This window comes from Oncorhynchus mykiss, chromosome 2 (assembly GCF_057628025.1).
Source record: "Oncorhynchus mykiss isolate SJ-2025 chromosome 2, ASM5762802v1, whole genome shotgun sequence".
In the NCBI taxonomy this organism is placed as follows: Eukaryota; Metazoa; Chordata; class Actinopteri; order Salmoniformes; family Salmonidae; genus Oncorhynchus; species Oncorhynchus mykiss.
The window spans coordinates 91,776,292-91,800,275 of NC_143023.1; the positions used below are offsets into that span (position 1 = coordinate 91,776,292).

At 44.8% G+C, this 23,984-nt stretch overlaps 1 protein-coding gene across 5 annotated transcripts in view; it reads right to left on the reverse strand.

The window, feature by feature from the left end:
• Positions 1-169: 169 nt before the first annotated feature.
• The window catches only part of lrrk2 (leucine-rich repeat kinase 2), a 58,287-nt gene continuing 34,472 nt past the window's right edge, over positions 170-23,984 (reverse strand). For 4 of the 5 annotated variants that reach the window (XM_036958992.2, XM_036958987.2, XM_090212442.1 and 1 more), the window contains exons 33-50: positions 18,879-18,967; positions 18,443-18,630; positions 18,126-18,280; positions 17,377-17,523; positions 13,454-13,645; positions 11,360-11,506; positions 11,106-11,218; positions 9,956-10,146; positions 9,554-9,714; positions 6,664-6,935; positions 6,274-6,489; positions 5,466-5,659; positions 2,703-2,966; positions 2,443-2,595; positions 2,062-2,291; positions 1,514-1,582; positions 1,244-1,389; positions 170-1,051 (exon numbers count right to left, since the gene is read on the reverse strand). In XM_036958992.2, coding sequence (XP_036814887.2) covers positions 1,268-1,389; positions 1,514-1,582; positions 2,062-2,291; positions 2,443-2,595; positions 2,703-2,966; positions 5,466-5,659; positions 6,274-6,489; positions 6,664-6,935; positions 9,554-9,714; positions 9,956-10,146; positions 11,106-11,218; positions 11,360-11,506; positions 13,454-13,645; positions 17,377-17,523; positions 18,126-18,280; positions 18,443-18,630; positions 18,879-18,967 — 2,903 coding nt within the window. In that variant the 3' untranslated portion in view covers positions 170-1,051; positions 1,244-1,267. The remainder of the gene's footprint in view (positions 1,052-1,243; positions 1,390-1,513; positions 1,583-2,061; positions 2,292-2,442; positions 2,596-2,702; positions 2,967-5,465; positions 5,660-6,273; positions 6,490-6,663; positions 6,936-9,553; positions 9,715-9,955; positions 10,147-11,105; positions 11,219-11,359; positions 11,507-13,453; positions 13,646-17,376; positions 17,524-18,125; positions 18,281-18,442; positions 18,631-18,878; positions 18,968-23,984) is intronic. The other variant, XR_016489367.1, reaches the window with a different exon arrangement.

The following is a 23,984-nucleotide window of genomic DNA, read 5'->3' on the forward strand; positions in this document are numbered from 1 at the left end:
ATGGGATTCACTGAGAGACTCATGGTGAAGGATACATCAATGTGTGGCCTATGTAACGGTGTTGCACTGCCCTCTAGCGTGCATGACAAACATCTTTATATTGTCAGATGACAATCTAAGGACAGGGAGGCAGGCAATATATACCATTTTTACAAAATACAAAACATTGTTTAAAAGTCAAACAGAATTTACTGAGATGCTACATCATACATTACAAGTACAACAGTCATGACATGACTTAACATCTCGCATCTTGACAAAAGACAAGGAATGGGGTCATTTGGTAAACAAACGCATGTATTGAATACATCATCAAATATGGCCCTTGAGAAGTGAGAATTTATTTCCTTTGGCTTTTTTTCCAGTTGTCTTCAGTTTCATTTTATAATGGTGATAACAGGTAAACAACACACATTTATAATGAAAACAACACAAATGAAGCATCCCTTTTAGAGTTTTTTCAGACATACAATTTGTAATAACATTTGGCAGGAGCGTTTCAATTGAAAATAATAAACGGTCTAAGATTAAAATATTCTTTATTCAAAGGCATTTTACTTACATTTAGGTATTGTAGTATACAGTCAACCCCTGGTCAGTGCTTGCAATAGTTTGGGGTGATTATGAAAGTGTGCACTTAAATAAAGCATGCAGATATCCAGACGGCTTTTGGGTTTGGAGAAAGAAGTAAAATATTAAAGTGCACTTAAACAATGTAACCTAAATCAAGTGCACTCGTGTGGTCTCTTCATGGTCTTTGACACGGTCCAAAGTGCCCTGAGAAGTATGGCTGTCAGACAATGTCAGTTATTGAGATAGTTTTATCTCTGTGATTTCAGTGAGGTAACGTCTCCCCCTGTACTGGTACTGTATGTGTGTACTGGTACTGTATGTGTGTACTGGTACTGTATGTGTGTGTACTGGTACTGTATGTGTGTACTGGTACTATATGTGTGTGTACTGGTACTGTATGTGTGTACTGGTACTATATGTGTGCAGAAGACACACTACTTCACTGAATCTTCAGAGAAATCCCTTTTCCATGTGTATTCTGTGAACAATGAAAAGTAAATATAGCAGTAATTGGTAACAACTGAAATGGTATTTTTGCCATGGTTTTACTATTGACTTGATTATTGGTATGGGTAATATACATGGGCAGTGTAGTACAGGTGTTATGGTTTTTACTATTGATGTGTATAGGTAGCATTAATGGAGCGTGTGGTGTAGTACAGGTACGTACCAAGCTGTGGGCTCAGTCAGTGACTCAGTCGTTTTGCTGCTCTCTCATCTTGGCTGTGATCTCCTCTCTCATCTCACAGTGTTTGTTGAGGTCCTTGACCTCCAGAGGCAGAGAACTGTTCCACACCATCAGTACAGACTCCTCGTCTGGGAGCACACACACACACACAAACAAAACACAGACCCACACACAGATTGTACTCTCAATATCTCATTTAGGTTTTCTTGGGAAATTCTGTGTAGTTGTTAGGTCTTTGTCATTGTTTCTTACCATATTGATTCTTATCTTGGGACAGTCTTCTTCCCAAAACCAGGACCACATTCTTACGGTTTAGTGTTTCTATGATATGAAAATAATACACGAGTTCGTGAAACTTTCACCACTGTGCAAACAGGAAGCAGACCTGGGTTCAAATACTATTTCAAATATCTCATTTACTTTCACATTCGAAGTACGTATTTAGATATTTTTATTTGAAACAAAGAGTAGTTGAACATTTTAATGTATTTAGAAATATACTCCCATGCACTTTACCCAGGTATTTGAAAATCCTCTTAAATACAACTGTGTTGACTATTAGCTTTACAAATAACCATTAAAATACTTGTTTTGGGCTGTGTATTTGAAGTGGCAGACTTACCATTAGGCAGAAAAGGCAATTGCCTCAGGCCTCACATCACCAAGGGGCCTCATGAGCTTGGCATATTAAATAAATAATTATACTAGTAATCATTTAAAAAAATATATCTATTTATATATATCTGCTCGAGGCCCCCCAATGAGAAACATAAACAGCCATACAGATAGACAGTCGTTACCTATAAAAACAGAGGCCATGCTGCGTATGGACTGGCAGTGGGGGCTGATGACCTGCAGCAGCTGGAGGTTGGCCAGCTCTACCAGGAGGAGGTGGCCTCCCCGGGTCCCGATCCACAGGGTAGTGGTGGTTTGCTGCACCAGGAGGGACTTGATGTTCGCCCAGGTTGGAGTATCCGCTCCAAATTCAAACTCTGAATTAGCCTTTCTGGGTTGCCGGCTGGAGTCGTGTCTATGGGCCAAGAACACAGAGTGGGTTCAGGCAGTGTTTCTAAACTGTGGGGCATGTGAGGGGTAGGCGGAGGGGTGAAACAATTTAGGAACCACTTTCTTTTTTTCCCACAGCAGTGGAAACGTGTGTGTGGTGTCAGAGTGGAGCTGACCTGAGTAGTTTGGCACAGTCAATGCTGTCAATCATCCGCTCACTCTTCTTATTCCACACCTCCACGCTCTGCCCTCCAGCCTTGCTGAGGTACACATGCTTCTCCACTACCATACGAGACACACACGGCTCACAGCTCACCGCATGATGCTGCCTGAGGAGAACACACACACAGAGCAACTCACTTCACACTTAGAAAACAAATCAACAGCCCTGCAGGCCGCCAAAATATCGGGTTACATCTCTGAAGGTGACACTCACTGGAAGAGGCTGTTGGGTTTAGTGTCAATGGTCTTACAGACGCCATAGTCGGCGGTAAAGGAAAGGATTCTGGTCCCACAGCCGGCCCACACCGTGGTCCTGTCCAGGGAGTGACCTGATTGGCCCAGACACATCACTGGGGTGTTGACGTTCCCGATGTGCAACGTCTTGACTGGCTGGCCATTCTCCACCTGGAGCGCAGAGTCCTCATAAACCGTCAGAATTCCATTTGCTGTCCCAACTAACAAGTAATTCTTTCTTTGACTGAAATTAAATCCAAAAAAATCAGTGTCAGTACTTTACTTGGTAACATAATGACACTGTAAATACACATTAAATATCGTATATTCTACCTTTACCAGATGTACTTTTCCATGTACAGCTATTTGGAACGAGCATAGCATAGCAGTAGTCATAGCCATAGCATAGCAGTAGTCATAGCCATAGCATAGCATAGGGTTCGATACCGTGACCAAAACAGACTCACTTGCGACCTTTTGACTTGGCAGTCCAACACACATTTATTGGTCGCAAGGTTGCCGGGGAAAATGTTTTACCTGGTCATGCTTTTTTAAAAATGTATTATTATTTATATTTTATTATAATTTATTCAACAGTAATGTGCAATTGACCAAAATGAAAACAACTTTCAGAAGAGGCAACAACTGCACGGGAATGTCCCTGTCTGTGTGTGTCAGTCGATTATCCCGTCAGTCGCCCTCTTGGGCCAGTGAAAAAAAGCATAGTAATAATGCTATCTTTAGTGTAGGCCACATAATTGATAAAAAAAAAACAGAATGATTCCTGAAGCAGTTTGTTCGTCATGGAGATTATTTATCACACGTGCACTGTCCACATACAGTATAGCCTATAGATAATCTGTCGGGCAGAGAGCGTACAGCTCTCAAACAACTGGTTGTTGCGTGGAGTGAAGACCCACAGAGGTAGAAAGGATGTTCCAAGTTATGGCATCTACCAGTAAATGCCAAAATAACGTCTGGAATGGAGTCATTGGAATGGTATCAAACACGTGGTTTCAATGTGGTTGATACCGTTCCACCAACTCCATTTCAGCCATTACTATGAGCCGTCCTCCCCTCAGCAACCTCCACTGAAACCAGGTATTTAAAAAGTTTAAAGTCTTGGCTGAATATTGCGATGCACAATTCAGTCAACATGGAATAGTCTACCTTGAAAATCTGACATTACCTCGTTGATCCTTGAAAAGTCATCGAAGTCATGGATGCCAATTTATAAATTCCACTGCTCCAATATAATAATTATGTAATTTCATTAATGATCAGTTATGAGAGATGTAGGCTCTTTCGTTGTTTAAAGCCATTTCAATTGAAGAATGTTGCGCTAGCCTGTTGCGCTTGTTGAGGTTATCATGAGCAAGACAACATTGAATAATGGCTTCAACTTGGTTTTCCATACAAAGTGTTCCATTACAAAAGGTTGCCTTCTCATTTTAAAACAGGATACAGTAACCCCTCAATAACTCTTCAACATCTCAAATGGCGAGACTGACTAGCTATGGACAGACTTCATTAGCGCGTTTGTGTCGGGAGCAATGCCCACATTATTCGGACATATTTTAGAAAGTAAAAATGATGTGAATGTCAATGCCATTGGGTAAGCAGGCCTATTAAAATATGCATTATTCTTAGTGGTAATGCATACTTTTTGCATTCTTTTTTTGCATAGATTTGTGGGGAGTTGTTTTGCTATAGGCTATTACAACAATTAAATATAAATGTAAGTCCTTGAAAATGTTAATTGTTTGTCACTGGCAAACTTACCTGAATGCCAAGCCCTGCTCTGTGCGGTGTGCATAGGGTCTATAAGTCTACCACTTTGTGTAGCTGTTAGCGATGCTAATGTTAGCCTAACTGTTTTCGGGTGGATGGAAAGGCATTTAAAAGGTAACTACAAAGTAGCTTACCTGGCAGAATCATGATTATTTGCATCAATCCAGTGGCCATTTGTTTTCAAAACTCCATCACATGTGCACAGCGCGGGAAGTAGGGGTGCTGAGAGTGCTGTAGCACCCCTGAACAATCTCAAAATAAATAAATATTTCACAAAAGCAGTGCACTGGGCCTTTACTATTGCTGTTTTAGTGGACCAATACAGCCATCTGTAGAAACACCTCCACAACTGGCTGACATGGTGCAGACCCGAATTAAAGGGTAACTACATATTTTTTTTAATTTAAATTTCTCAGATTTTCCCCAGACCTTAAAAATGGTCATCCCCGATGGGGTTTAAGCATTGTTATGGACTTAGAACATCAAATTTAGTTGTTTTTCTATAAAAAAAAAAGTGTGATCTTGAGAGCGAAAACCTGAAGAAATGCAAGGAAATCAGTCCATCTCCCCACTAACTTTTTTGTTTTTTGCCTTGGCATAATTGTAAAAAATTCTGCCCTCTAGAGGATTTCTCAGAAAATTACACATAGCATTTTAAAATCTGCAATAAATACATTTTGTACTTTATTTGAACAGTCTCTTTCCTTTGCTGTTACAGTAAATATATCCAAATCAATGTAAGAACACAAGGACATGCTAATGTAAAAGATGGCTAGCCATCATTAGCCTGGTTCTGTATGGAATGCAGGCACGTTATGGGACACAGGTCAGGTCAGGTCATTATCAATTATATATATATATTTTTTTATAAACAAATTTGGTGTGACCAAATGATGTTAGTGCAGAACCTTGATATAGCCATAGCTTAGCATCTAGTCTGACACTCTCTTACCTGCGCTGAGGTTGTGTGTGGAAGAACAGTGATGTCACAGCGTCGGTGACACTCTGCAGGTTGTGCCAGTTGGACAGGTTCTGAGTGCTGATCATGACCAGTGCCCCTGATTGTGTACCAGCCACCAGCCAATCACAGGCTTCGTCTGGGACTTGGACAGTCACCAGGCATAAGACAGGACTCGTGTCAATCACCTGCAGGGAGAAGACAGACATTAGCATTGAGGAATACAGGAATTTTAAACACAGATTAGTCTGTGTTTGTGTATTGTGAGGACTTACAGTACCAAAGGTTTGGACACACCTACTCATTCAAGGTTTTTTCTTACATTTTTACTATTTTCTACATTGTAGAATAATAGTGAAGACATCAAAACTATGAAATAACACAAGTGGAGTCATGTAGTAACCAAAAGAGTGTGCAAAGCTGTCATCAAGGCAAAGGGTGGCTACTTTGAAGAATCTTAAATATAAAATAGATTTTGATCAGTTGAACACTTTTTTGGTTACTACATGATTCTATATGGTATTTCATCATTTTGATGTCTTCACTATTATTCTACAACGTAGAAAATTGTAAAAACATTTGAAAAACCCTTGAATGAGTAGGTGTCCAAACTTTTGACTGGTACTGTATGTCAAAGATACCTGTATTGTGAGGACATATGTTATTGTTTGAATAGCTGAGCTCTAATTATCTAGCTGCAGTAATACATTTACTGTTAGAGCTGGTATTGTATTGTAAACAAGTACTTTGCAAATCTCTACAATGTGAGTGCCTGCGTTGAGAGATCCTCTATTATGAATACCTGTGTTGTGACTTTCTCAGTCTCCAGGTCGATAGACGCGACACAGCCCAGTCTCCGTGTGCTGCTGCCCCCTCCCACCCAGGCCCTTGGGTTAGAACTGGGGCCGTTGCTGGCGCTGCTGTAGCCCACCGTGAAACACTCAGCATTGGCAGCTCTGCTGACCACCAGCTCCTTCATCAGACACAGCATCTCCCCAGAGTTCAGCCTCTCAAACACCTACAGTACACAGGCAAATATAGTCAGAGTTCGTCAAACACCTACACAAATGCAAGTAGTCAGTTTAGTCACACCTTTACATAGTCAGTTCAAAACCTACAGACAGTCAGTGAAACATCTACATTTCACACACAGCCAGGCAGAGACAAGTAACAGTAACAGTAGAACAGTTACCTGTGTGGAGGTGGGTCTGTCCTGGGGATTCTCCCTCATACAGTCCTTCATTAGGCCTTGGAAGCCTGGCCAGGGGGAGCAGCCGTGGTGCCTCACTGGGTCTGGCAGCTTGCCCTGCACAGCGATCTCGTCAAACTCGCTGGGGAACTTCATGCCATCTGAGATGCGCTCACCACAGGTCAGCAGGTCGTATAGCAGCAGGCCGAATGAGAACACGTCTGCCTGCTGGTTGTAGATCACATTGCCCCGGGCAACCTCTGGCGCCCGGAAACCTGGGTGGGTGGAGAGAAAAATGGTGAGGGGAGAGGGAGGGAGAAAGAAGGAACAGAGACAGAGAGTAAAATAGAGGAGGAGTCATGGGGCTAGAGGAGGACAGAGAGTAAAATAGAGGAGGAGTCAGGGGGCTAGAGGAGGACAGAGACAGAGAGTAAAATAGAGGAGGAGTCATGGGGCTAGAGAAGGACAGAGACAGAGAGTAAAATAGAGGAGGAGTCATGGGGCTAGAGGAGGACAGAGACAGAGAGTAAAATAGAGGAGGAGTCATGGGGCTAGAGAAGGACAGAGACTGAGAGTAAAATAGAGGAGGAGTCATGGGGCTAGAGGAGGACAGAGACGGAGAGTAAAATAGAGGAGGAGTCATGGGGCTAGAAGAGGAGGACAGAGACAGAGAGTAAAATAGAGGAGGAGTCAGGGGGCTAGAGGAGGACAGAGACAGAGAGTAAAATAGAGGAGGAGTCATGGGGCTAGAGGACAGAGACAGAGAGTAAAATAGAGGAGGAGTCATGGGGCTAGAGGACAGAGACAGAGAGTAAAATAGAGGAGGAGTCATGGGGCTAGAGGAGGACAGAGACAGAGAGTAAAATAGAGGAGGAGTCATGGGACTAGAGGAGGAGGACAGAGACAGAGAATAAAATAGAGGAGGAGTCATGGGGCTAGAGGAGGAGGACAGAGACAGAGAATAAAATAGAGGAGGAGTCAGGGGGCTAGAGGACAGAGACAGAGAGTAAAATAGAGGAGGAGTCAGGGGGCTAGAGGAGGACAGAGACAGAGAGTAAAATAGAGGAGGAGTCATGGGGCTAGAGAAGGACAGAGACTGAGAGTAAAATAGAGGAGGAGTCATGGGGCTAGAGGAGGACAGAGACGGAGAGTAAAATAGAGGAGGAGTCATGGGGCTAGAAGAGGAGGACAGAGACAGAGAGTAAAATAGAGGAGGAGTCAGGGGGCTAGAGGAGGACAGAGACAGAGAGTAAAATAGAGGAGGAGTCATGGGGCTAGAGGACAGAGACAGAGAGTAAAATAGAGGAGGAGTCATGGGGCTAGAGGACAGAGACAGAGAGTAAAATAGAGGAGGAGTCATGGGGCTAGAGGAGGACAGAGACAGAGAGTAAAATAGAGGAGGAGTCATGGGACTAGAGGAGGAGGACAGAGACAGAGAATAAAATAGAGGAGGAGTCATGGGGCTAGAGGAGGAGGACAGAGACAGAGAATAAAATAGAGGAGGAGTCAGGGGGCTAGAGGACAGAGAGTAAAATAGAGGAGGAGTCAGGGGGCTAGAGGAGGACAGAGACAGAGAGTAAAATAGAGGAGGAGTCACGGGGCTAGAGGAGGACAGAGACAGAGAGTAAAATAGAGGAGGAGTCATGGGGCTAGAGGGGGACAGAGACAGAGAGTAAAATAGAGGAGTAATGGTGCTAGAGGGGGACAGAGACAGAGAGTAAAATAGAGGAGGAGTCATGGGGCTAGAGGAGGAGGACAGAGACAGAGAGTAAAATAGAGGAGGAGTCATGGGGCTAGAGGAGGACAGAGACAGAGTAAAATAGAGGAGGAGTCATGGGGCTAGAGGAGGACAGAGACAGAGAGTAAAATAGAGGAGGAGTCATGGGGCTAGAGGGGGACAGAGACAGAGAGTAAAATAGAGGAGGAGTCATGGGGCTAGAGGGGGACAGAGACAGAGAGTAAAATAGAGGAGGAGTCATGGGGCTAGAGGGGGACAGAGACAGAGAGTAAAATAGAGGAGGAGTCATGGGGCTAGATGGGGACAGAGACAGAGAGTAAAATAGAGGAGGAGTCATGGGGCTAGATGGGGACAGAGACAGAGAGTAAAATAGAGGAGGAGTCATGGGGCTAGAGGGGGACAGAGACAGAGAGTAAAATAGAGGAGGAGTCATGGGGCTAGAGGGGGACAGAGACAGAGAGTAAAATAGAGGAGGAGTCATGGGGCTAGATGGGGACAGAGACAGAGAGTAAAATAGAGGAGGAGTCATGGGGCTAGATGGGGACAGAGACAGAGAGTAAAATAGAGGAGGAGTCATGGGGCTAGAGGACAGAGACAGAGAGTAAAATAGAGGAGGAGTCATGGGGCTAGAGGGGGACAGAGACAGATAGTAAAATAGAGGAGTCGTCATGGGGCTAGAGGACAGAGACAGAGAGTAAAATAGAGGAGTCATGGGGCTAGAGGGGGACAGAGACAGAGAGTAAAATAGAGGAGGAGTCATGGGGCTAGAGGAGGAGGACAGAGACAGAGAGTAAAATACAGGAGGAGTCATGGGGCTAGAGGAGGACAGAGACAGAGAGTAAAATAGAGGAGGAGTCATGGGGCTAGAGGGGGACAGAGACAGAGAGTAAAATAGAGGAGGAGTCATGGGGCTAGAGGAGGACAGAGACAGAGAGTAAAATAGAGGAGGAGTCATGGGGCTAGAAGAGGAGGACAGAGACAGAGAGTAAAATAGAGGAGGAGTCAGGGGGCTAGAGGAGGACAGAGACAGAGAGTAAAATAGAGGAGGAGTCATGGGGCTAGAGGGGGACAGAGACAGATAGAAAGGGATGAAGGAAAGGAATTTGAAACATGCTGAGATTTTCCCTAAATGTACACTGCAGGGATAATTCCTACCTGGGGTGCCCTCAGAGCTCCTGACCCCCATGCTGCAGCAGCACTGAGCGATGCCGTAGTCTGTGATCTTAGCGATGGTCTCGGAGTCAGTTTTCAGGTTGAACAGCAGCACGTTGTGAGGCTTCAGGTCTCGGTAGATGATCATGGACGAGTGGAGATACCTGGCAATATGGAAGGGAGGTAAAGTGAGGAAACACTGATGTACAATGTGTCTAAATTAAGAGTTCCCAATATAGATCATCAATTCAAATTTGTTTGTTTGGGTATACTATAGACATACTTGGAAATAACTGAATATCATTGACACTTTGTCTGATGCGTGTGCACGTTCTTGTGGGCATACACCTGTATGTAATGTGTGTATATACATGTATGCATGTGTCTATTGAGCGATTAACCTACCTGAGCCCGTCGGCCACCTGCAGAGCAATCCTGTGCTGGAGCTTGCGGTTGAGGCTGCTGTTCTCGTGTTCAAACAAAGAGTCCAGGGATCCTCTGGGGGCTAACTCCATCACCAGGAGATGAGGGGCCGCCCCGGCTGCCAGCAGCCCCACCAGGCTGGGGTGGTGGAGACGACCCAACACCACCAACTCCTGGAAAGAGACAGAAGGAAAAGAGAGACCAACTTAGAATACTGCTTGTCTAGCCTGAAGACAGTGTCACGCACACGCACGCACACACACAACCTGGCCTGACATATCACATTAAATTATTCCGCTGCTCGTTCGTTACATACTTAGTCTAAGACTGCCATCATTGAAGTGGTTTGTGGTGACGTCAAAATGAGGGGTGTTGTACAAAAAGTCATCAGCGATAGGATCATCTCTAACCGGAGCAAAGAGTCTGGATAGCCAGCAACTGCTTATCGGATCCATTTCCAATCAGTCAATTCAGGAAGTAACCTGAAATTCCTATTTCCCAAATTGACCCCAACCTCATAGCTGATATACCTTCTCCAGGACTAGATACAGTGCATTCGGAACGTATTCAGACCCCTTGACCTTTTCCACGTTGTTACGTTACAGCCTTATTCCAAAACGTCTTAAATACAATCCTGTTTTGGCGCTATACGTACAATTCCTTCAACCTCATGGCTTGGTTTTTGCTCTGACATGCACTGTCAACTGTGGGACTTTATATAGACAGGTGTGTGCCTTTCCAAATCATGTCCAATCAATTGAATTTACCACAGATGAACTGCAATAAAATTGTTGAAACATCTCAAGGATGATTAAGGGAAACAGGATGCACCTGAGGTCAATTTCGAGTCTCATAGCAAAGGGTCATAGCACCTGTTTTGCTTTGTCATAATGGGGTTTTGTGTGTAGATTTCTGAGGAATAGGTTTTATTTCATCCATTTTAGAATAAGGCTGCAATGGAAAACGTGTAAAAAGTCAAGGGGTCTGAATACTTTCCGAAGGCACTGTAAGTCTGTTTTTTCCTCTATATCTCTCCGGGACCAGCAATGATCACTAGAACTTCCTGGTCTTGGAGCTATTCTCCAGCTATTCCTGCCGACACTAAAACACCTGACTCAGATTATTAGATTACCTGTCGGAGTAGTCGGTGTATATAGAGATCAGAGGCATGCTTGTTGAAAATCTTCACTGCCACCTCTTCATTTTTGTAGATGCCTCGATAGACAGACCCAAAACCACCATCCCCTACATTCAGAAAATGAACAAATTTGTGTCATTGACACTGCAGCTGTTGAAAGAGACGACAGTCCCACTGACCTTTCTGAGCTTTGTGATTTGCCTGTAAATGAAAAACACGATACAAATAAAATTATTATTGTAACTGACCCAGCAGATTCTCCTTGGTAAGGTCTATCTCAAGCTCCTCGCTGTCAAGGATGATTCCAGCAGGCTGGTCACTGAGGATCAGGTCTGGAGCAATCTGAGAGATGGGCACTGTGCAGCGAGGGTCCTCCGGGTTTACCAAAAGACAGTCTACAGGAGGAAGGGAGATTGGAAAAGAGAGAGAAATCAGGCATAAGTTAAAGGTCCAGTGGGATCAAAACTGTGATTTCCTGTGTTTTATATATATTGACACATGATGTTGGTATAATACTGTGAAATTTAGAACATTTGAATAATTCCATTTTAGGGCTCCTGAGTGGCGCAGCAGTCTAAGGCACTGCATCTCAGTGCTAGAGGTGTCACTACAAACCCTGATTTGATTCCAGGATGTATCACAATCGGCCGTGATTTGGAGTCCCATAGGGCGGCGCACAATTGGCCCTGCGTCTTCCAGGTTAAGGTTTGGCCGGGGTAGGCCATCATTGTAAATAAGAATTTGTTCTTAAACTTGATGAGTGTAGGGGACAGTATTTTCGTTTTTGGCTAAAATAATGTACCCATTTGAAACGGCCTATTTCTCGGGCCCAGAAACTAGAATATGTATATACTTCTAGAAAAGATAGACAACACTCTAAAGTTTCCAAAACTGTAAAAATATTATCTGTGAGTATAACAGAACTGATATTGCAGGCAAAACCCTGAGGAAAATCAAATCAGGAAGTGCCTCTTATTTTGAAACCCTTCTGTTCCTATGCATGCCTATCCTCCATTTAAAGGAATATCAACCAGATTCCTATTTCTCTGGCTTCCCTAAGGTGTCAGTCTTTAGACATAGTTTCAGGCTTTTATTTTAAAAAATGAGGGTGTAACATCACATTGCGTAAGTGGATAAGTAGGGGCTCTCAGTGTGAGTTTTTGTGCTACAGAGTAAAGCCGCCATTGTTCCTCCCGCTGTTATTGAAAAACCTACACACTCGGTTGATTTATTATCGAATATATATTTTAAAAACTACCTGAGGAATGATTATAAAAACGTTTGACATGTTTCTGTGGACATTATGAAGACTATTTGGAATTTCCGTCAGCGTTGTCGTGACCGCTCTTTCCTGTGGATTTCTGAACACAACGTGACAAACAAACAGAGGTATTTTGGGTATAAAAATAATCTTTATGGAACAAAAGGAACATTTGTTGTGTAACTGGGAGTCTCGTGAGTGAAAACATCTGAAGATCATCAAAGGTAAGCGATTTAATTTATTGCTTTTCTGACTTTCGTGACCAATCTACTTGGCTGCTAGCTGTTTGTAATAGTTTGTCTACTGAGAGAGATGTTCTTAGATAAACGCTTGGTATGCTTTCGCCGAAAAGCTTTATTCAATCTGACACGCCTGGTGGATTACCAACAAGCTAAACTGTGTTTTGCTATATTGCACTTGTGATTTCATGAAAATTAAATATTTTTAGTAATTTAATTTGAATTTGGCGTGCTGCAATTCAGCGGATGTTGATGAATATGATCCCGCTAACGGGATGTGTGCGTCAAGAAGTTTTAACTAACTTGCCTAGGTAAATAAAGGTTAAATAAATACAAAAAATGTGTAAGGGCTGTTTGAAAAGACCACCTGAAATTTCAGCCTGTTTTGTTGGGATGGAGATTTGGCCTGCCTGGTGACATCACCCAACAGTAAATTAGTTAATAGACCATTAAGAAAGAGAGTTCCAAACCTCTCTGCCAATAACAGCTAGTTTTCTGTTTTTCATCGCCACTCAGACCACTCCCAGACAGTCCTAGCAGAATTATTGCTTGAGAAATCGCTCTTTGCTAAGAAGCTATGTTTGTTTATTTTTTACCATTTGAATGGCAAAAAAAATCACAGTAAGGTGATTTGATATTGAGATCAAAACGGCTACATTAGACTTTTAAAAAGGTATTGTTACATTAAAGTAGCTCTTCGTGTATCTCTCCCATGAATTTAAGAACATCCACAATTGCTTGTAGTGTTACCAAATTGTTGTGATTTCTTTCAATTATGATATTCCAGAAACATGACTAACACAGGTATCGATTGTGTCAAATCCAAGCGTTAAAAGACATACCTTTATCTATGTGAGTGAACAGGTCCTCCAGCAGTATCTTGCTCCACTCCTGTCCATCCTTGAAGCTGTACAGAGCCCATTTCTTCAGCAGGGTCTCTCCGTTGCCATGGATATCAGTGGTGAGGAGACCAGGGAACCACTCCTCCAAGAGAGAGTCAACATGGTCCACTACCTGACCCAGTAACACACGACCTGAGGAGTAACACAACCATCATCACCACCACCACCACGTCACCCAGTAACACACAACCTCTGTATTGAGCTAAAGAGCTGCCGCTTTCAAGGAAAAGGACGCCAATCCGGATGCTTATAAGAAATCCTGCTACGACCTCCGACAAGCCATCAAATAGGCAAATGCAGCAGTAAGATCGAATCCAACTACGCCGGCTCTGATGCTCGAAGGACGTGGCAGGGCTTACAAACTATCACTCATTACAATGGGAAACCCAGCCGCAAGCTGCCCAGTGACGTGAACCTACCAGATTAACTAAAAGGCCTTCTATGCTCGCTTCGATGCAAGCAACACTGAACCATAAATGAGAGCACCTGCTGTTCCAGACGACTGTGTGATCTCACTCTCCATAGCTGATGTACCTTTAAACAGGTTAACATTCACAAGGCTGGGGGGCGGAATACCAGGACGTGTACTCAGAGCATGTGCTGACTAGGTGGCAGGTGTCTTCACTGACATTTTCAACCTATTCCTGAACCGATCTCTAATACAAACTTGTTTCAAGCAGACCACCATAGTCTCTGTGCCCAAGAACGCCAAGGCAAGCTGCCTAAATGGCTATCGCCCCGTAGCACTCACATCTATAGCCATGAAATGCTTTGAAAGGCTGTTCATGGCTCACAACAAGACACCATGGACCAACTCCAATTCGCATACTGCCCTAACAGATCCATAGATGACAATCTCTATTGCACTTGTCATGGCCCCTCCTCTGCAGTGCAGGGGCGGTTCCTCCTGCAGGCATAGGAGGGTCGTTAGTGATTGGAGTCACCTGGGCTCAGGGTATTTAAACGGCTTCACTAATCACTCGTCTCTATCTCTCTCTCTTTCTCTCTGCTCCTCCAGGTATGATCCTGTTTGTTTGTTCCTTTGTAGTTTAACTTAGTTTTCACTCAGTCATTCACACACACAGACTCACGCATCCCTGCACTTTACATACACCTTACATTATACTTTCACACCTAATTCCTTTTTCTTTGTTTAAAGTTCATAGATTTACAATAAAGAACCTTTTTGATTGACCTATACCTGTTGTTCGTGTCCCCTCATTTTTGCCACAGGCTATGAGCCGGCCTACACTGTCCTCACCCACCTGGACAAAAGGAATACCTATGTAAGAATGCTGTTCCTTTACTACAGCTCAGCATTCAACACCATAGTCCCCTCCAAGCTCTTCACCAAGCTCCCAGACCCTGGGACTGAACACCTCCAGCTGCAACTGAATCCTGGACTTCCTGACGGACCTCGTCCAGGCGGTGAGGGAAGGTAACAACACATCCGCCATGTTGACCATCAACAGGACGGTCCCTCAAAGGTGTGTGCTTAGTCCCCAAAAAGTTATACAGTTGCTCAATTAATATCATCTTGTCTGGCTGCATCACCGCTTGATACAGCAACTGCAAGGCAACCGACCGCAAGGCGCTACAGAGGGTAGTGACCTCTTTACCAGGCAGTGTCAGCGGAAGGCCCCCCCCAGAACTCTAAGACTCCAGCCACCCAAGCCATAGAAAGTTCTCTCTGAAACTGCATGGCAAGTGGTACCAGTGCATCTGGTACCACACACACACACACACACACTACTTTATATTATCTATCCAGTTGCCTAGTCACTTCCCCCCTACCTATATGTACATAGCTACTTCAATTACCTCATACCCCTGCACATCAACTCAGTACTGGTACTCCCTGTATATAGGTATGCTATTTTTTACCTCATTATTGTTATTCACTGTGTACTTATTTCCTGTGTCACTATTTCAACTTTGCATTGTTGGAAAAGGAGCCATAAGGAAGCATTTCACTTTTAGTCTACACTTGTTGTTTAAGAAGCATGAGAAACACAATTTGATTTGATAAATGCAACTTCGTAAGATAAAATGTTCCATATCTTATCATATCGTAATCATATTACACTGCTCAAAAAAATAAAGGGAACACTTAAACAACACAATGTAACTCCAAGTCAATCACACTTCTGTGAAATCAAACTGTCCACTTAGGAAGCAACACTGATTGACAATAAATTTCACATGCTGTTGTGCAAATGGAATAGACAACAGGTGGAAATTATAGGCAATTAGCAAGACACCCCCAATAAAGGAGTGGTTCTGCAGGTGGTAATCACAGACCACTTCTCAGTTCCTATGCTTCCTGGCTGATGTTTTGGTCACTTTTGAATGCTGGCGGTGCTCTCACTCTAGTGGTAGCATGAGACGGAGTCTACAACCCACACAAGTGGCTCAGGTAGTGCAGCTCATCCAGGATGGCACATCAATGCGAGCTGTGGCAAGAAGGTTTGCTGTGTCCAGAGCATGGAGGCGCTACCAGGAGACAGGCCAGTACATCAGGAGACGTGGAGGAGGCCGTAGGAGGGCAACAACCCAGCAGCAGGACCGCTACCGCCGCCTTTGTGCAAGGAGGAGCAGGAGGAGCACTACCAGAGCCCTGCAAAATGACCTCCAGCAGGCCACAAATGTGCATGTGTCTGCTCAAACGGTCAGAAACAGACTCCATGAGGGTGGTATGAGGGCCCGACGTCCACAGGTGGGGGTTGTGCTTACAGACCAACACCGTGCAGGACGTTTGGCATTTGCCAGAGCACACCAGGATTGGCAAATTCGCCACTGGCGCCCTGTGCTCTTCACAGATGAAAGCAGGTTCACACTGAGCACGTGACAGACGTGACAGAGTCTGGAGACGCCGTGGAGAACGTTCTGCTGCCTGCAACATCCTCCAGCATGACCGGTTTGGCGGTGGGTCAGTCATGGTGTGGGGTGGCATTTCTTTGGGGGGCCGCACAGCCCTCCATGTGCTCGCCAGAGGTAGCCTGACTGCCATTAGGAGGTACCGAGATGAGATCCTCAGACCCCTTGTGAGACCCTGGGTTCCTCCTAATGCAAGACAATGCTAGACCTCATGTGGATGGAGTGTGTCAGCAGTTCCTGCAAGACGAAGGCATTGATGCTATGGACTGGCCTGCCCGTTCCCCAGACCTGAATCCAATTGAGCACATCTGGGACATCATGTCTCGCTCCATCCACCAACGCCACGTTGCTCCACAGACTGTCCAGGAGTTGGCGGATGCTTTAGTCCAGGTCTGGGAGGAGATCCCTCAGGAGACCATCCGCCACCTCATCAGGAGCATGCCCAGGCGTTGTAGGGAGGTCATACAGGCATGTGGAGGCCACACACACTACTGAGCCTAATTTTGACTTGTTTTAAGGACATTACATCAAAGTTGGATCAGCCTGTAGTGGTTTTCCACTTTAATTTTGAGTGTTACTCCAAATCCAGACCTCCATGGGTTGATAAATTTGATTTCCATTGATAATTTTTGTGTGATTTTGTTGTCAGCACATTCAACTATGTAAAGAAAAAAGTATTTAATAAGAATATTTCATTCATTCAGATCTAGGATGTGTGATTTTAGTGTTCCCTTTATTTTTTTGAGCAGTGTATTTGATTTGACAACCATCATCATCATCTCCAACTGATGATCTATTTCACTCTTTATTGCAATATATTATATTATATTATACGCAGTTTATCAAACCGGGGGTTCTTAAATCGTTTTTCAGCACACAACCAAAATTATTAAATTATTATTTTTATTTTCCTTAAACTAGTGTTGACAGCATTTACATTTCAGTATGGATACCTTATTATCTAGGCTGTGGTGCAGTTCCAGTACCTTTGCGTGAGCAGGGCACAGTGATCTTGACGAAGCTGGCAGGGTTGTCCTCTACGTTGGCAGCCTCAACCAGACAGTAGGCCTCAGGAGACCAGCTCAGGTAGATGCCTCTCCTCCAGTAGATACGGTTGGGACGCATCTCTCTTTCTGGACCAACACAACAACATTGGGGCTACTTAGAGCCATATACACTGAGTGTACAAAAAAGTTATTTCCATGAGATAAACTGACCAGGTGAATCCAGGTGAAAGCCACGATCCCTTATTAATGTCACCTGTTAAATCCACGTCAATCAGTGTAGGGGAGGAGACATGGATTGTGTAGGTGTGCCCTTCAGAGCGTGAATGGGCAAGACACAAGATGGAAGTGTTTTTCACACCCAACAGTTTCCTGTGTGTATCAAGAATGGTCCATCACCCTAAGGACATGCAGCAAACTTGACATATCTGTGGGAAGCATTGGAGTCAACATGGGCCAGCATCCCTGTGGAACGCTTTCGACAACTTGTAGAGTCCAAGCCCAGACAAATTGAGGCAAAAGGGGGTGCAATTCAATATTAGGAAGGTGTTCCTAATGTTTTGTACACTCAGTGTATACAGTACTGATAGAATCAGTTTCCAGGAGCTTTGCTGCATGTTCTAAATAATACTATCCAGGAGATTCTGGACATGGCTAAATGTCCAGCTAATGAACTTTGGATGAAACGACAACAACCTAAGTAATTATCCCTTTAACGTCAGCATTAGTACCTCTGCCACAGAGCATGTAGGAGGAGACCTCAAGTAGGCGGTTGATCTGTCTCGACCAGTAGCCCATGGGGAAGTAGGGCATCTCATAGAGACGAACAATGACCTCAGAATTTTCACAGTGGGGCATCTCAATTACTGGCCGGTGTTTGGAGAGACTGTGAGGGAAGTACAAGACAATCAGCATGGTTTAGGCTTGGCAAAGAGATTTTGAGACAATATAGACAACAGTTTCCATTCAGTAGATACAGAATTCAGGAAATTGGTAGGCCATTTTGGCTCAAACAATACTAAAATCAACAAAATGGTATGCCTCTTACCTGCTCGGCACTAGGAGCTGGTCCTCTCCGAAGGGCAGGGCGATCTGGAACTTCTCCAGCAGTTTAAAGTATTGGGTCAGGTGGCACTTGGGGAAACACTTACTCTCAAATAGGAACCGTTCCACCATAGAGCGCTGGACTACGCCTTTGGGATTCTCCCAGAACCCAGAGCTTTTCAGAGACAGTTTCTACACAGAGAAAGAGAGAGAGGAGGAAGTGATTGAATGAGGTCATTGTGTGTGTGTGTGTGTGTCACAGGTGACTGGTGGCACCTTAATTGGGGAGGACCTGCTCACTGTAATGGCTGGAACAGAATAAATGGAATCGCACACATCAAACATGTGGTTTCCATGTGGATGATAACGTTCCATTCACTTCATTCCATCCTCCTGTAGTGTGTGTGTGTGTGTGTGTGTGTGTGTGTGTGTGTGTCTACCTGTGAGATGATGTTGCAGAGCCACTGTGGGTCGATAAAGTAGAGTTCTCTGAGTTGGAGGGCCGGGTCGTCAAAGTGCAGAAGGACTCCTATAAACAGACATTGCCATTTAAGTAAATCAAACAAATAATACCTGGCTGTGCTATGAACAGAAGACACAAACATATTGTGGCAGACGGCAGGGAGAGGTGAGGGGAGTGGTTATTGAAGGGAGATATCTTGCAGTCTGCTGGCTCCACCCCCGAGCCTTATATGGACTTCCTGCCCCAACAAGGGAAGCCTGTGGGTCATTAAGCCAGGTAGTACTTGGGGATAAAAGAAGAAGTGGCTTGCACAAAGGGGCAGAGAATGGAGAGGGAAGCGTGTGTTATGGAGAGTGCGAGAATAGAGAGAAATATCTGTGTGATTACCCGTTGTGACCTGCACTGTCTGATTAACCCCACAGTGCACTGAACTGGACCTGAGTTTTAGTATTACCCCCGGAGAACGGAATGGACAACGAGAATGGATTGTGGACTGTGAAATGGTTGGTGAATTCCCCCCTTTTCCCCAGTGTGGAAAACCCCCCTAATAAACTCCCCATTTGCATTCTAGTTGTCCTCCTTTCTCTATGAATAAGAAGTTGCTGTATCAGGTCGTGAAGAAGAATGACGAACGTATGGAGTTGTTGTTGGTGGCCCGTCCCTTTGTACCATCTGTCCGGTAGTTGGAGCACATACTTGGGGCTCACCTAGGGGTGGAGAAGACCGTAGACATGATCAAGACACGATTTTACTGTCCGGGGGTGAAGAGAGCAGTGGAAGATTACTGCTGCAATTGCCCGGAGTGCCAGCAGGTGGCGCCAAAACCCCACTTTCGCAGCCCCTTAATTCCCCTACCCATTACTTCAGTCCCTTTCAGCAGAATCGCAATGGACCTGGTGGGACCTCTACACAAGAGCAACAGAGGGCATCCTGGCGATTGTGGATTATGCCACCAGGTACCCGGAAGCCATTCCCCTGCGCACCATGGCCACCAAGGGAATCACACGTGAGTTAGTCATGCTGTTCTCCCGAGTAGGCATCCCCGACGAGATATTGACCGACCAGGGCACCCTGTTCATGTCACAAATCATGAAGGATCTACGCAAACCAATGAAAACAACCCAGTTGTGTACCTCAATGTATCACCCACAGACTGATGTATTGGTGGATAGATTCAATTGAACCCTGAAGCAAATGCTAAAGAAGGTGCTGGAGGCGGACAGAAAGAATTGGGACCAGCTGTTACCCTACATGATGTTCTCGATCCGAGAAGTGCCCCAAGCTTCAACAGAATTCTCTCCCTTCAAACTCCTGTACAGGAGACGACCGAGGACTGCTGGATGAAGCTAAAGAAGCCTGGGAACAGCAACCGTCGCCCCACCGAACCATGGTGGAACATGTGGAAGACATAAGAGACCGGATGGCAACCCTGTGGCCTCTGGTACGGGAACGCATGCTGGAGGCCTAAGTGTGGGTGTACAACAGAGGGGTACAATGAAGGGACTTCAGGCCAGGAGACAAAGTGTTGGTGTTGGTCTCCACCTCAGAATCTATGTTTTTGAACCGATGGAACGGGCTATACGAAGTCCTTGAGAAGGTGGGTGAAGTTATCTATAGGGTCAGACAGCCAGGACATAGATTTACCATGTGCATTTGCTAAATAAATGGAATGCATGTGATGTACTCTATTTCCCCGAAGAAGGCTACCACAGAGACCAAGCCGGCAGAGGTCCCACTGGGGGAGCAGCTGAGCCAAGTACAGAAGCAGGAGCTGAGGGAGTTGGTCGGACGGAACCAGGACACACCGAACTGGTACAGCACAGCATCATCACCAAACCTGGGAAAAAGGTGAAGTTGGGACCCTACTGCATACCAGATGCAAGAAGAGAGGCTGTCAGGGCCGAGGTAAAAACACTGTGGAAAGACTGTGGAGAAAGAATGTCTAGCGATCAAGTGGGCGCTGGAGATGCTGAATATGACTTATTGGGAAGGCACTTCACCCTCATAACGGACCATGCACCACTGGTTTGGATGTCACGGAACAAGGACAGTAACGCCCGGGTCACCCGCTGGTTCCTATCCTTGCAGCCCTTTGCTTTATCTGATTGAGCAGAGCCACAACCTTATGAAAACCCAAATCTCTCATTTGGAAGCTAAAATTACATTTCATCTCTTCACCAATAATTTTATATTCAAACATTTAAATTGAACAACAATTCATGTGACTCCGATAACTACAATGTGCAGACTTTCCACTGTAGAGTTTATGTCATCCTATCATCAATGAGAATGTCCCAGATGACAACCGAACTGACATCATATTCATTAAGTACCAACACATATGTTCAATTGGTCGGATTACCAGAATATAGTTCATTTACCCCCACCTTCTGATGTTCCCAGAATCTCTATGTTAACCAAGGGGTTTTCAAATTTCACATCAGTAGGGTAGAGAGAGGAAAAAGGGGGGAAGAGGTACTTACAGTGCCTTGCGAAAGTATTCGGCCCCCTTGAACTTTACGACCTTTTGCCACATTTCAGGCTTCAAACATAAAGATATAAAACTGTATTTTTTTGTGAAGAATCAACAACAAGTGGGACACAATCATGAAGTGGAACGACATTTATTGGATATTTCAAACTTTTTTAACAAATCAAAAACTGAAAAATTGGGCGTGCAAAATTATTCAGCCCCTTTACTTTCAGTGCAGCAAACTCTCTCCAGAAGTTCAGTGAGGATCTCTGAATGATCCAATGTTGACCTAAATTACTAATGATGATAAATACAATCCACCTGTGTGTAATCAAGTCTCCGTATAAATGCACCTGCACTGTGATAGTCTCAGAGGTCCGTTAAAAGCGCAGAGAGCATCATGAAGAACAAGGAACACACCAGGCAGGTCCGAGATACTGTTGTGAAGAAGTTTAAAGCCGGATTTTGATACAAAAAGATTTCCCAAGCTTTAAACATCCCAAGGAGCACTGTGCAAGCGATAATATTGAAATGGAAGGAGTATCAGACCACTGCAAATCTACCAAGACCTGGCCGTCCCTCTAAACTTTCAGCTCATACAAGGAGAAGACTGATCAGAAATGCAGCCAAGAGGCCAATGATCACTCTGGATGAACTGCAGAGATCTACAGCTGAGGTGGGAGACTCTGTCCATAGGACAACAATCGGAGAGTGTGGAAGAGTGGAAGAGTGGCAAGAAGAAAGCCATTTCTTAAAGATATCCATAAAAAGTGTCGTTTAAAGTTTGCCACAAGCCACCTGGGAGACACACCAAACATGTGGAAGAAGGTGCTCTGGTCAAATGAAACCAAAATTGAACTTTTGGCAACAATGCAAAACGCTATGTTTGGCGTAAAAGCAACACAGCTGAACACACCATCCCCACTGTCAAACATGGTGGTGGCAGCATCATGGTTTGGGCCTGCTTTTCTTCAGCAGGGACAGGGAAGATGGTTAAAATTGATGGGAAGATGGATGGAGCCAAATAGAAGACCATTCTGGAAGAAAACCTGATGGAGTCTGCAAAAGACCTGAGACTGGGACGGAGATTTGTCTTCCAACAAGACAATGATCCAAAACATAAAGCAAAATCTACAATGGAATGGTTCAAAAATTAACATATCCAGGTGTTAGAATGGCCAAGTCAAAGTCCAGACCTGAATCCAATCGAGAATCTGTGGAAAGAACTGAAAACTGCTGTTCACAAATGCTCTCCATCCAACCTCACTGAGCTCGAGCTGTTTTGCAAGGAGGAATGGGAAAAAATGTCAGTCTCTCGATGTGCAAAACTGATAGAGACATACCCCAAGCGACTTACAGCTGTAATCGCAGCAAAAGGTGGCGCTACAAAGTATTAACTTAAGGGGGCTGAATAATTTTGCACGCCCAATTTTTCCGTTTTTGATTTGTTAAAAAAGTTTGAAATATCCAATAAATGTCGTTCCACTTCATGATTGTGTCCCACTTGTTGTTGATTCTTCACAAAAAAATACAGTTTTATATCTTTATGTTTGAAGCCTGAAATGTGGCAAAAGGTCGCAAAGTTCAAGGGGGCCGAATACTTTCGCAAGGCACTGTATGACTGTCATAAACCTACCCCCAGGCCAACGTCATGACAGGGGAATGGCCCTAGCCCTCACCTTCTGATCCAACAGGTCCCAGACGTGCTCAATGAGATTGAGATCTGGGCTCTTCGCTGGCCATGGCAGAACACTGACATGCCTGTCTTGCAGCAAATCATGCACAGAACGAGTATTATGGCTGGTGGCATTGTCATGCTGGAGGGTCATGTCAGGATGAGTCTGCAGGAAGGGTACCACATGAGGGAGGAGGATGTCTTCCCTGTAATGCACAGCATTGATTGCCTGCAATGACAACAAGCTCAGACCGATGATGCTGTGACACACCGCCCAAGACCACAACGGACCCTCCACCTCCAAATCGATCCCGCTCCAGAGTACAGACCTCGGTGCAACGCTCATTCCTTCGACGATAAATGCGAATCCGACCATCACCCCTGGTGAGACAAAATCGCGACTCGTCAGTGAAGAGCACTTTTTTCAGTCCTGTCTGGTCCAGCGACGGTGGGTTTGTGCCCATAGGCGACGTTTTTGCCGGTGATGTCTGGTGAGTACCTGTCTTACAACAAGCCTACAAGCCCTCAGTCCAGCCTTTCTCAACCTATTGTGGACAGTCTGAGCACTTATTGAGGGATTGTGGGTTCCTGGTGTAACTCGGGCAGTTGTTGTTGCCATCCTGTACCTGTTCCGCAGGTGTGACGTTCGGCAGTACCGATCCTGTGCAGGTGTTGTTAAACGTGGTCTGCCACTGCGAGGACCATCAGCTGTCCGTTCTGTCTGTCTCCCTGTAGCGCTGTCTCAGGCGTCTCATAGTACGTACATTGCAATATATTGCCCTGGCCACATCTGCAGTCCTCATGCCTCCTTGCAGCACGCCTAAGGCACATTCACGCAGATGAGCAGGGACCCTGGGCATCTTTCTTTTGGTGTTTTTCAGAGTCAGTAGAAAGGCCTCTTTAGTGTCCTAAGTTTTCATAACTGTGACCTTAAT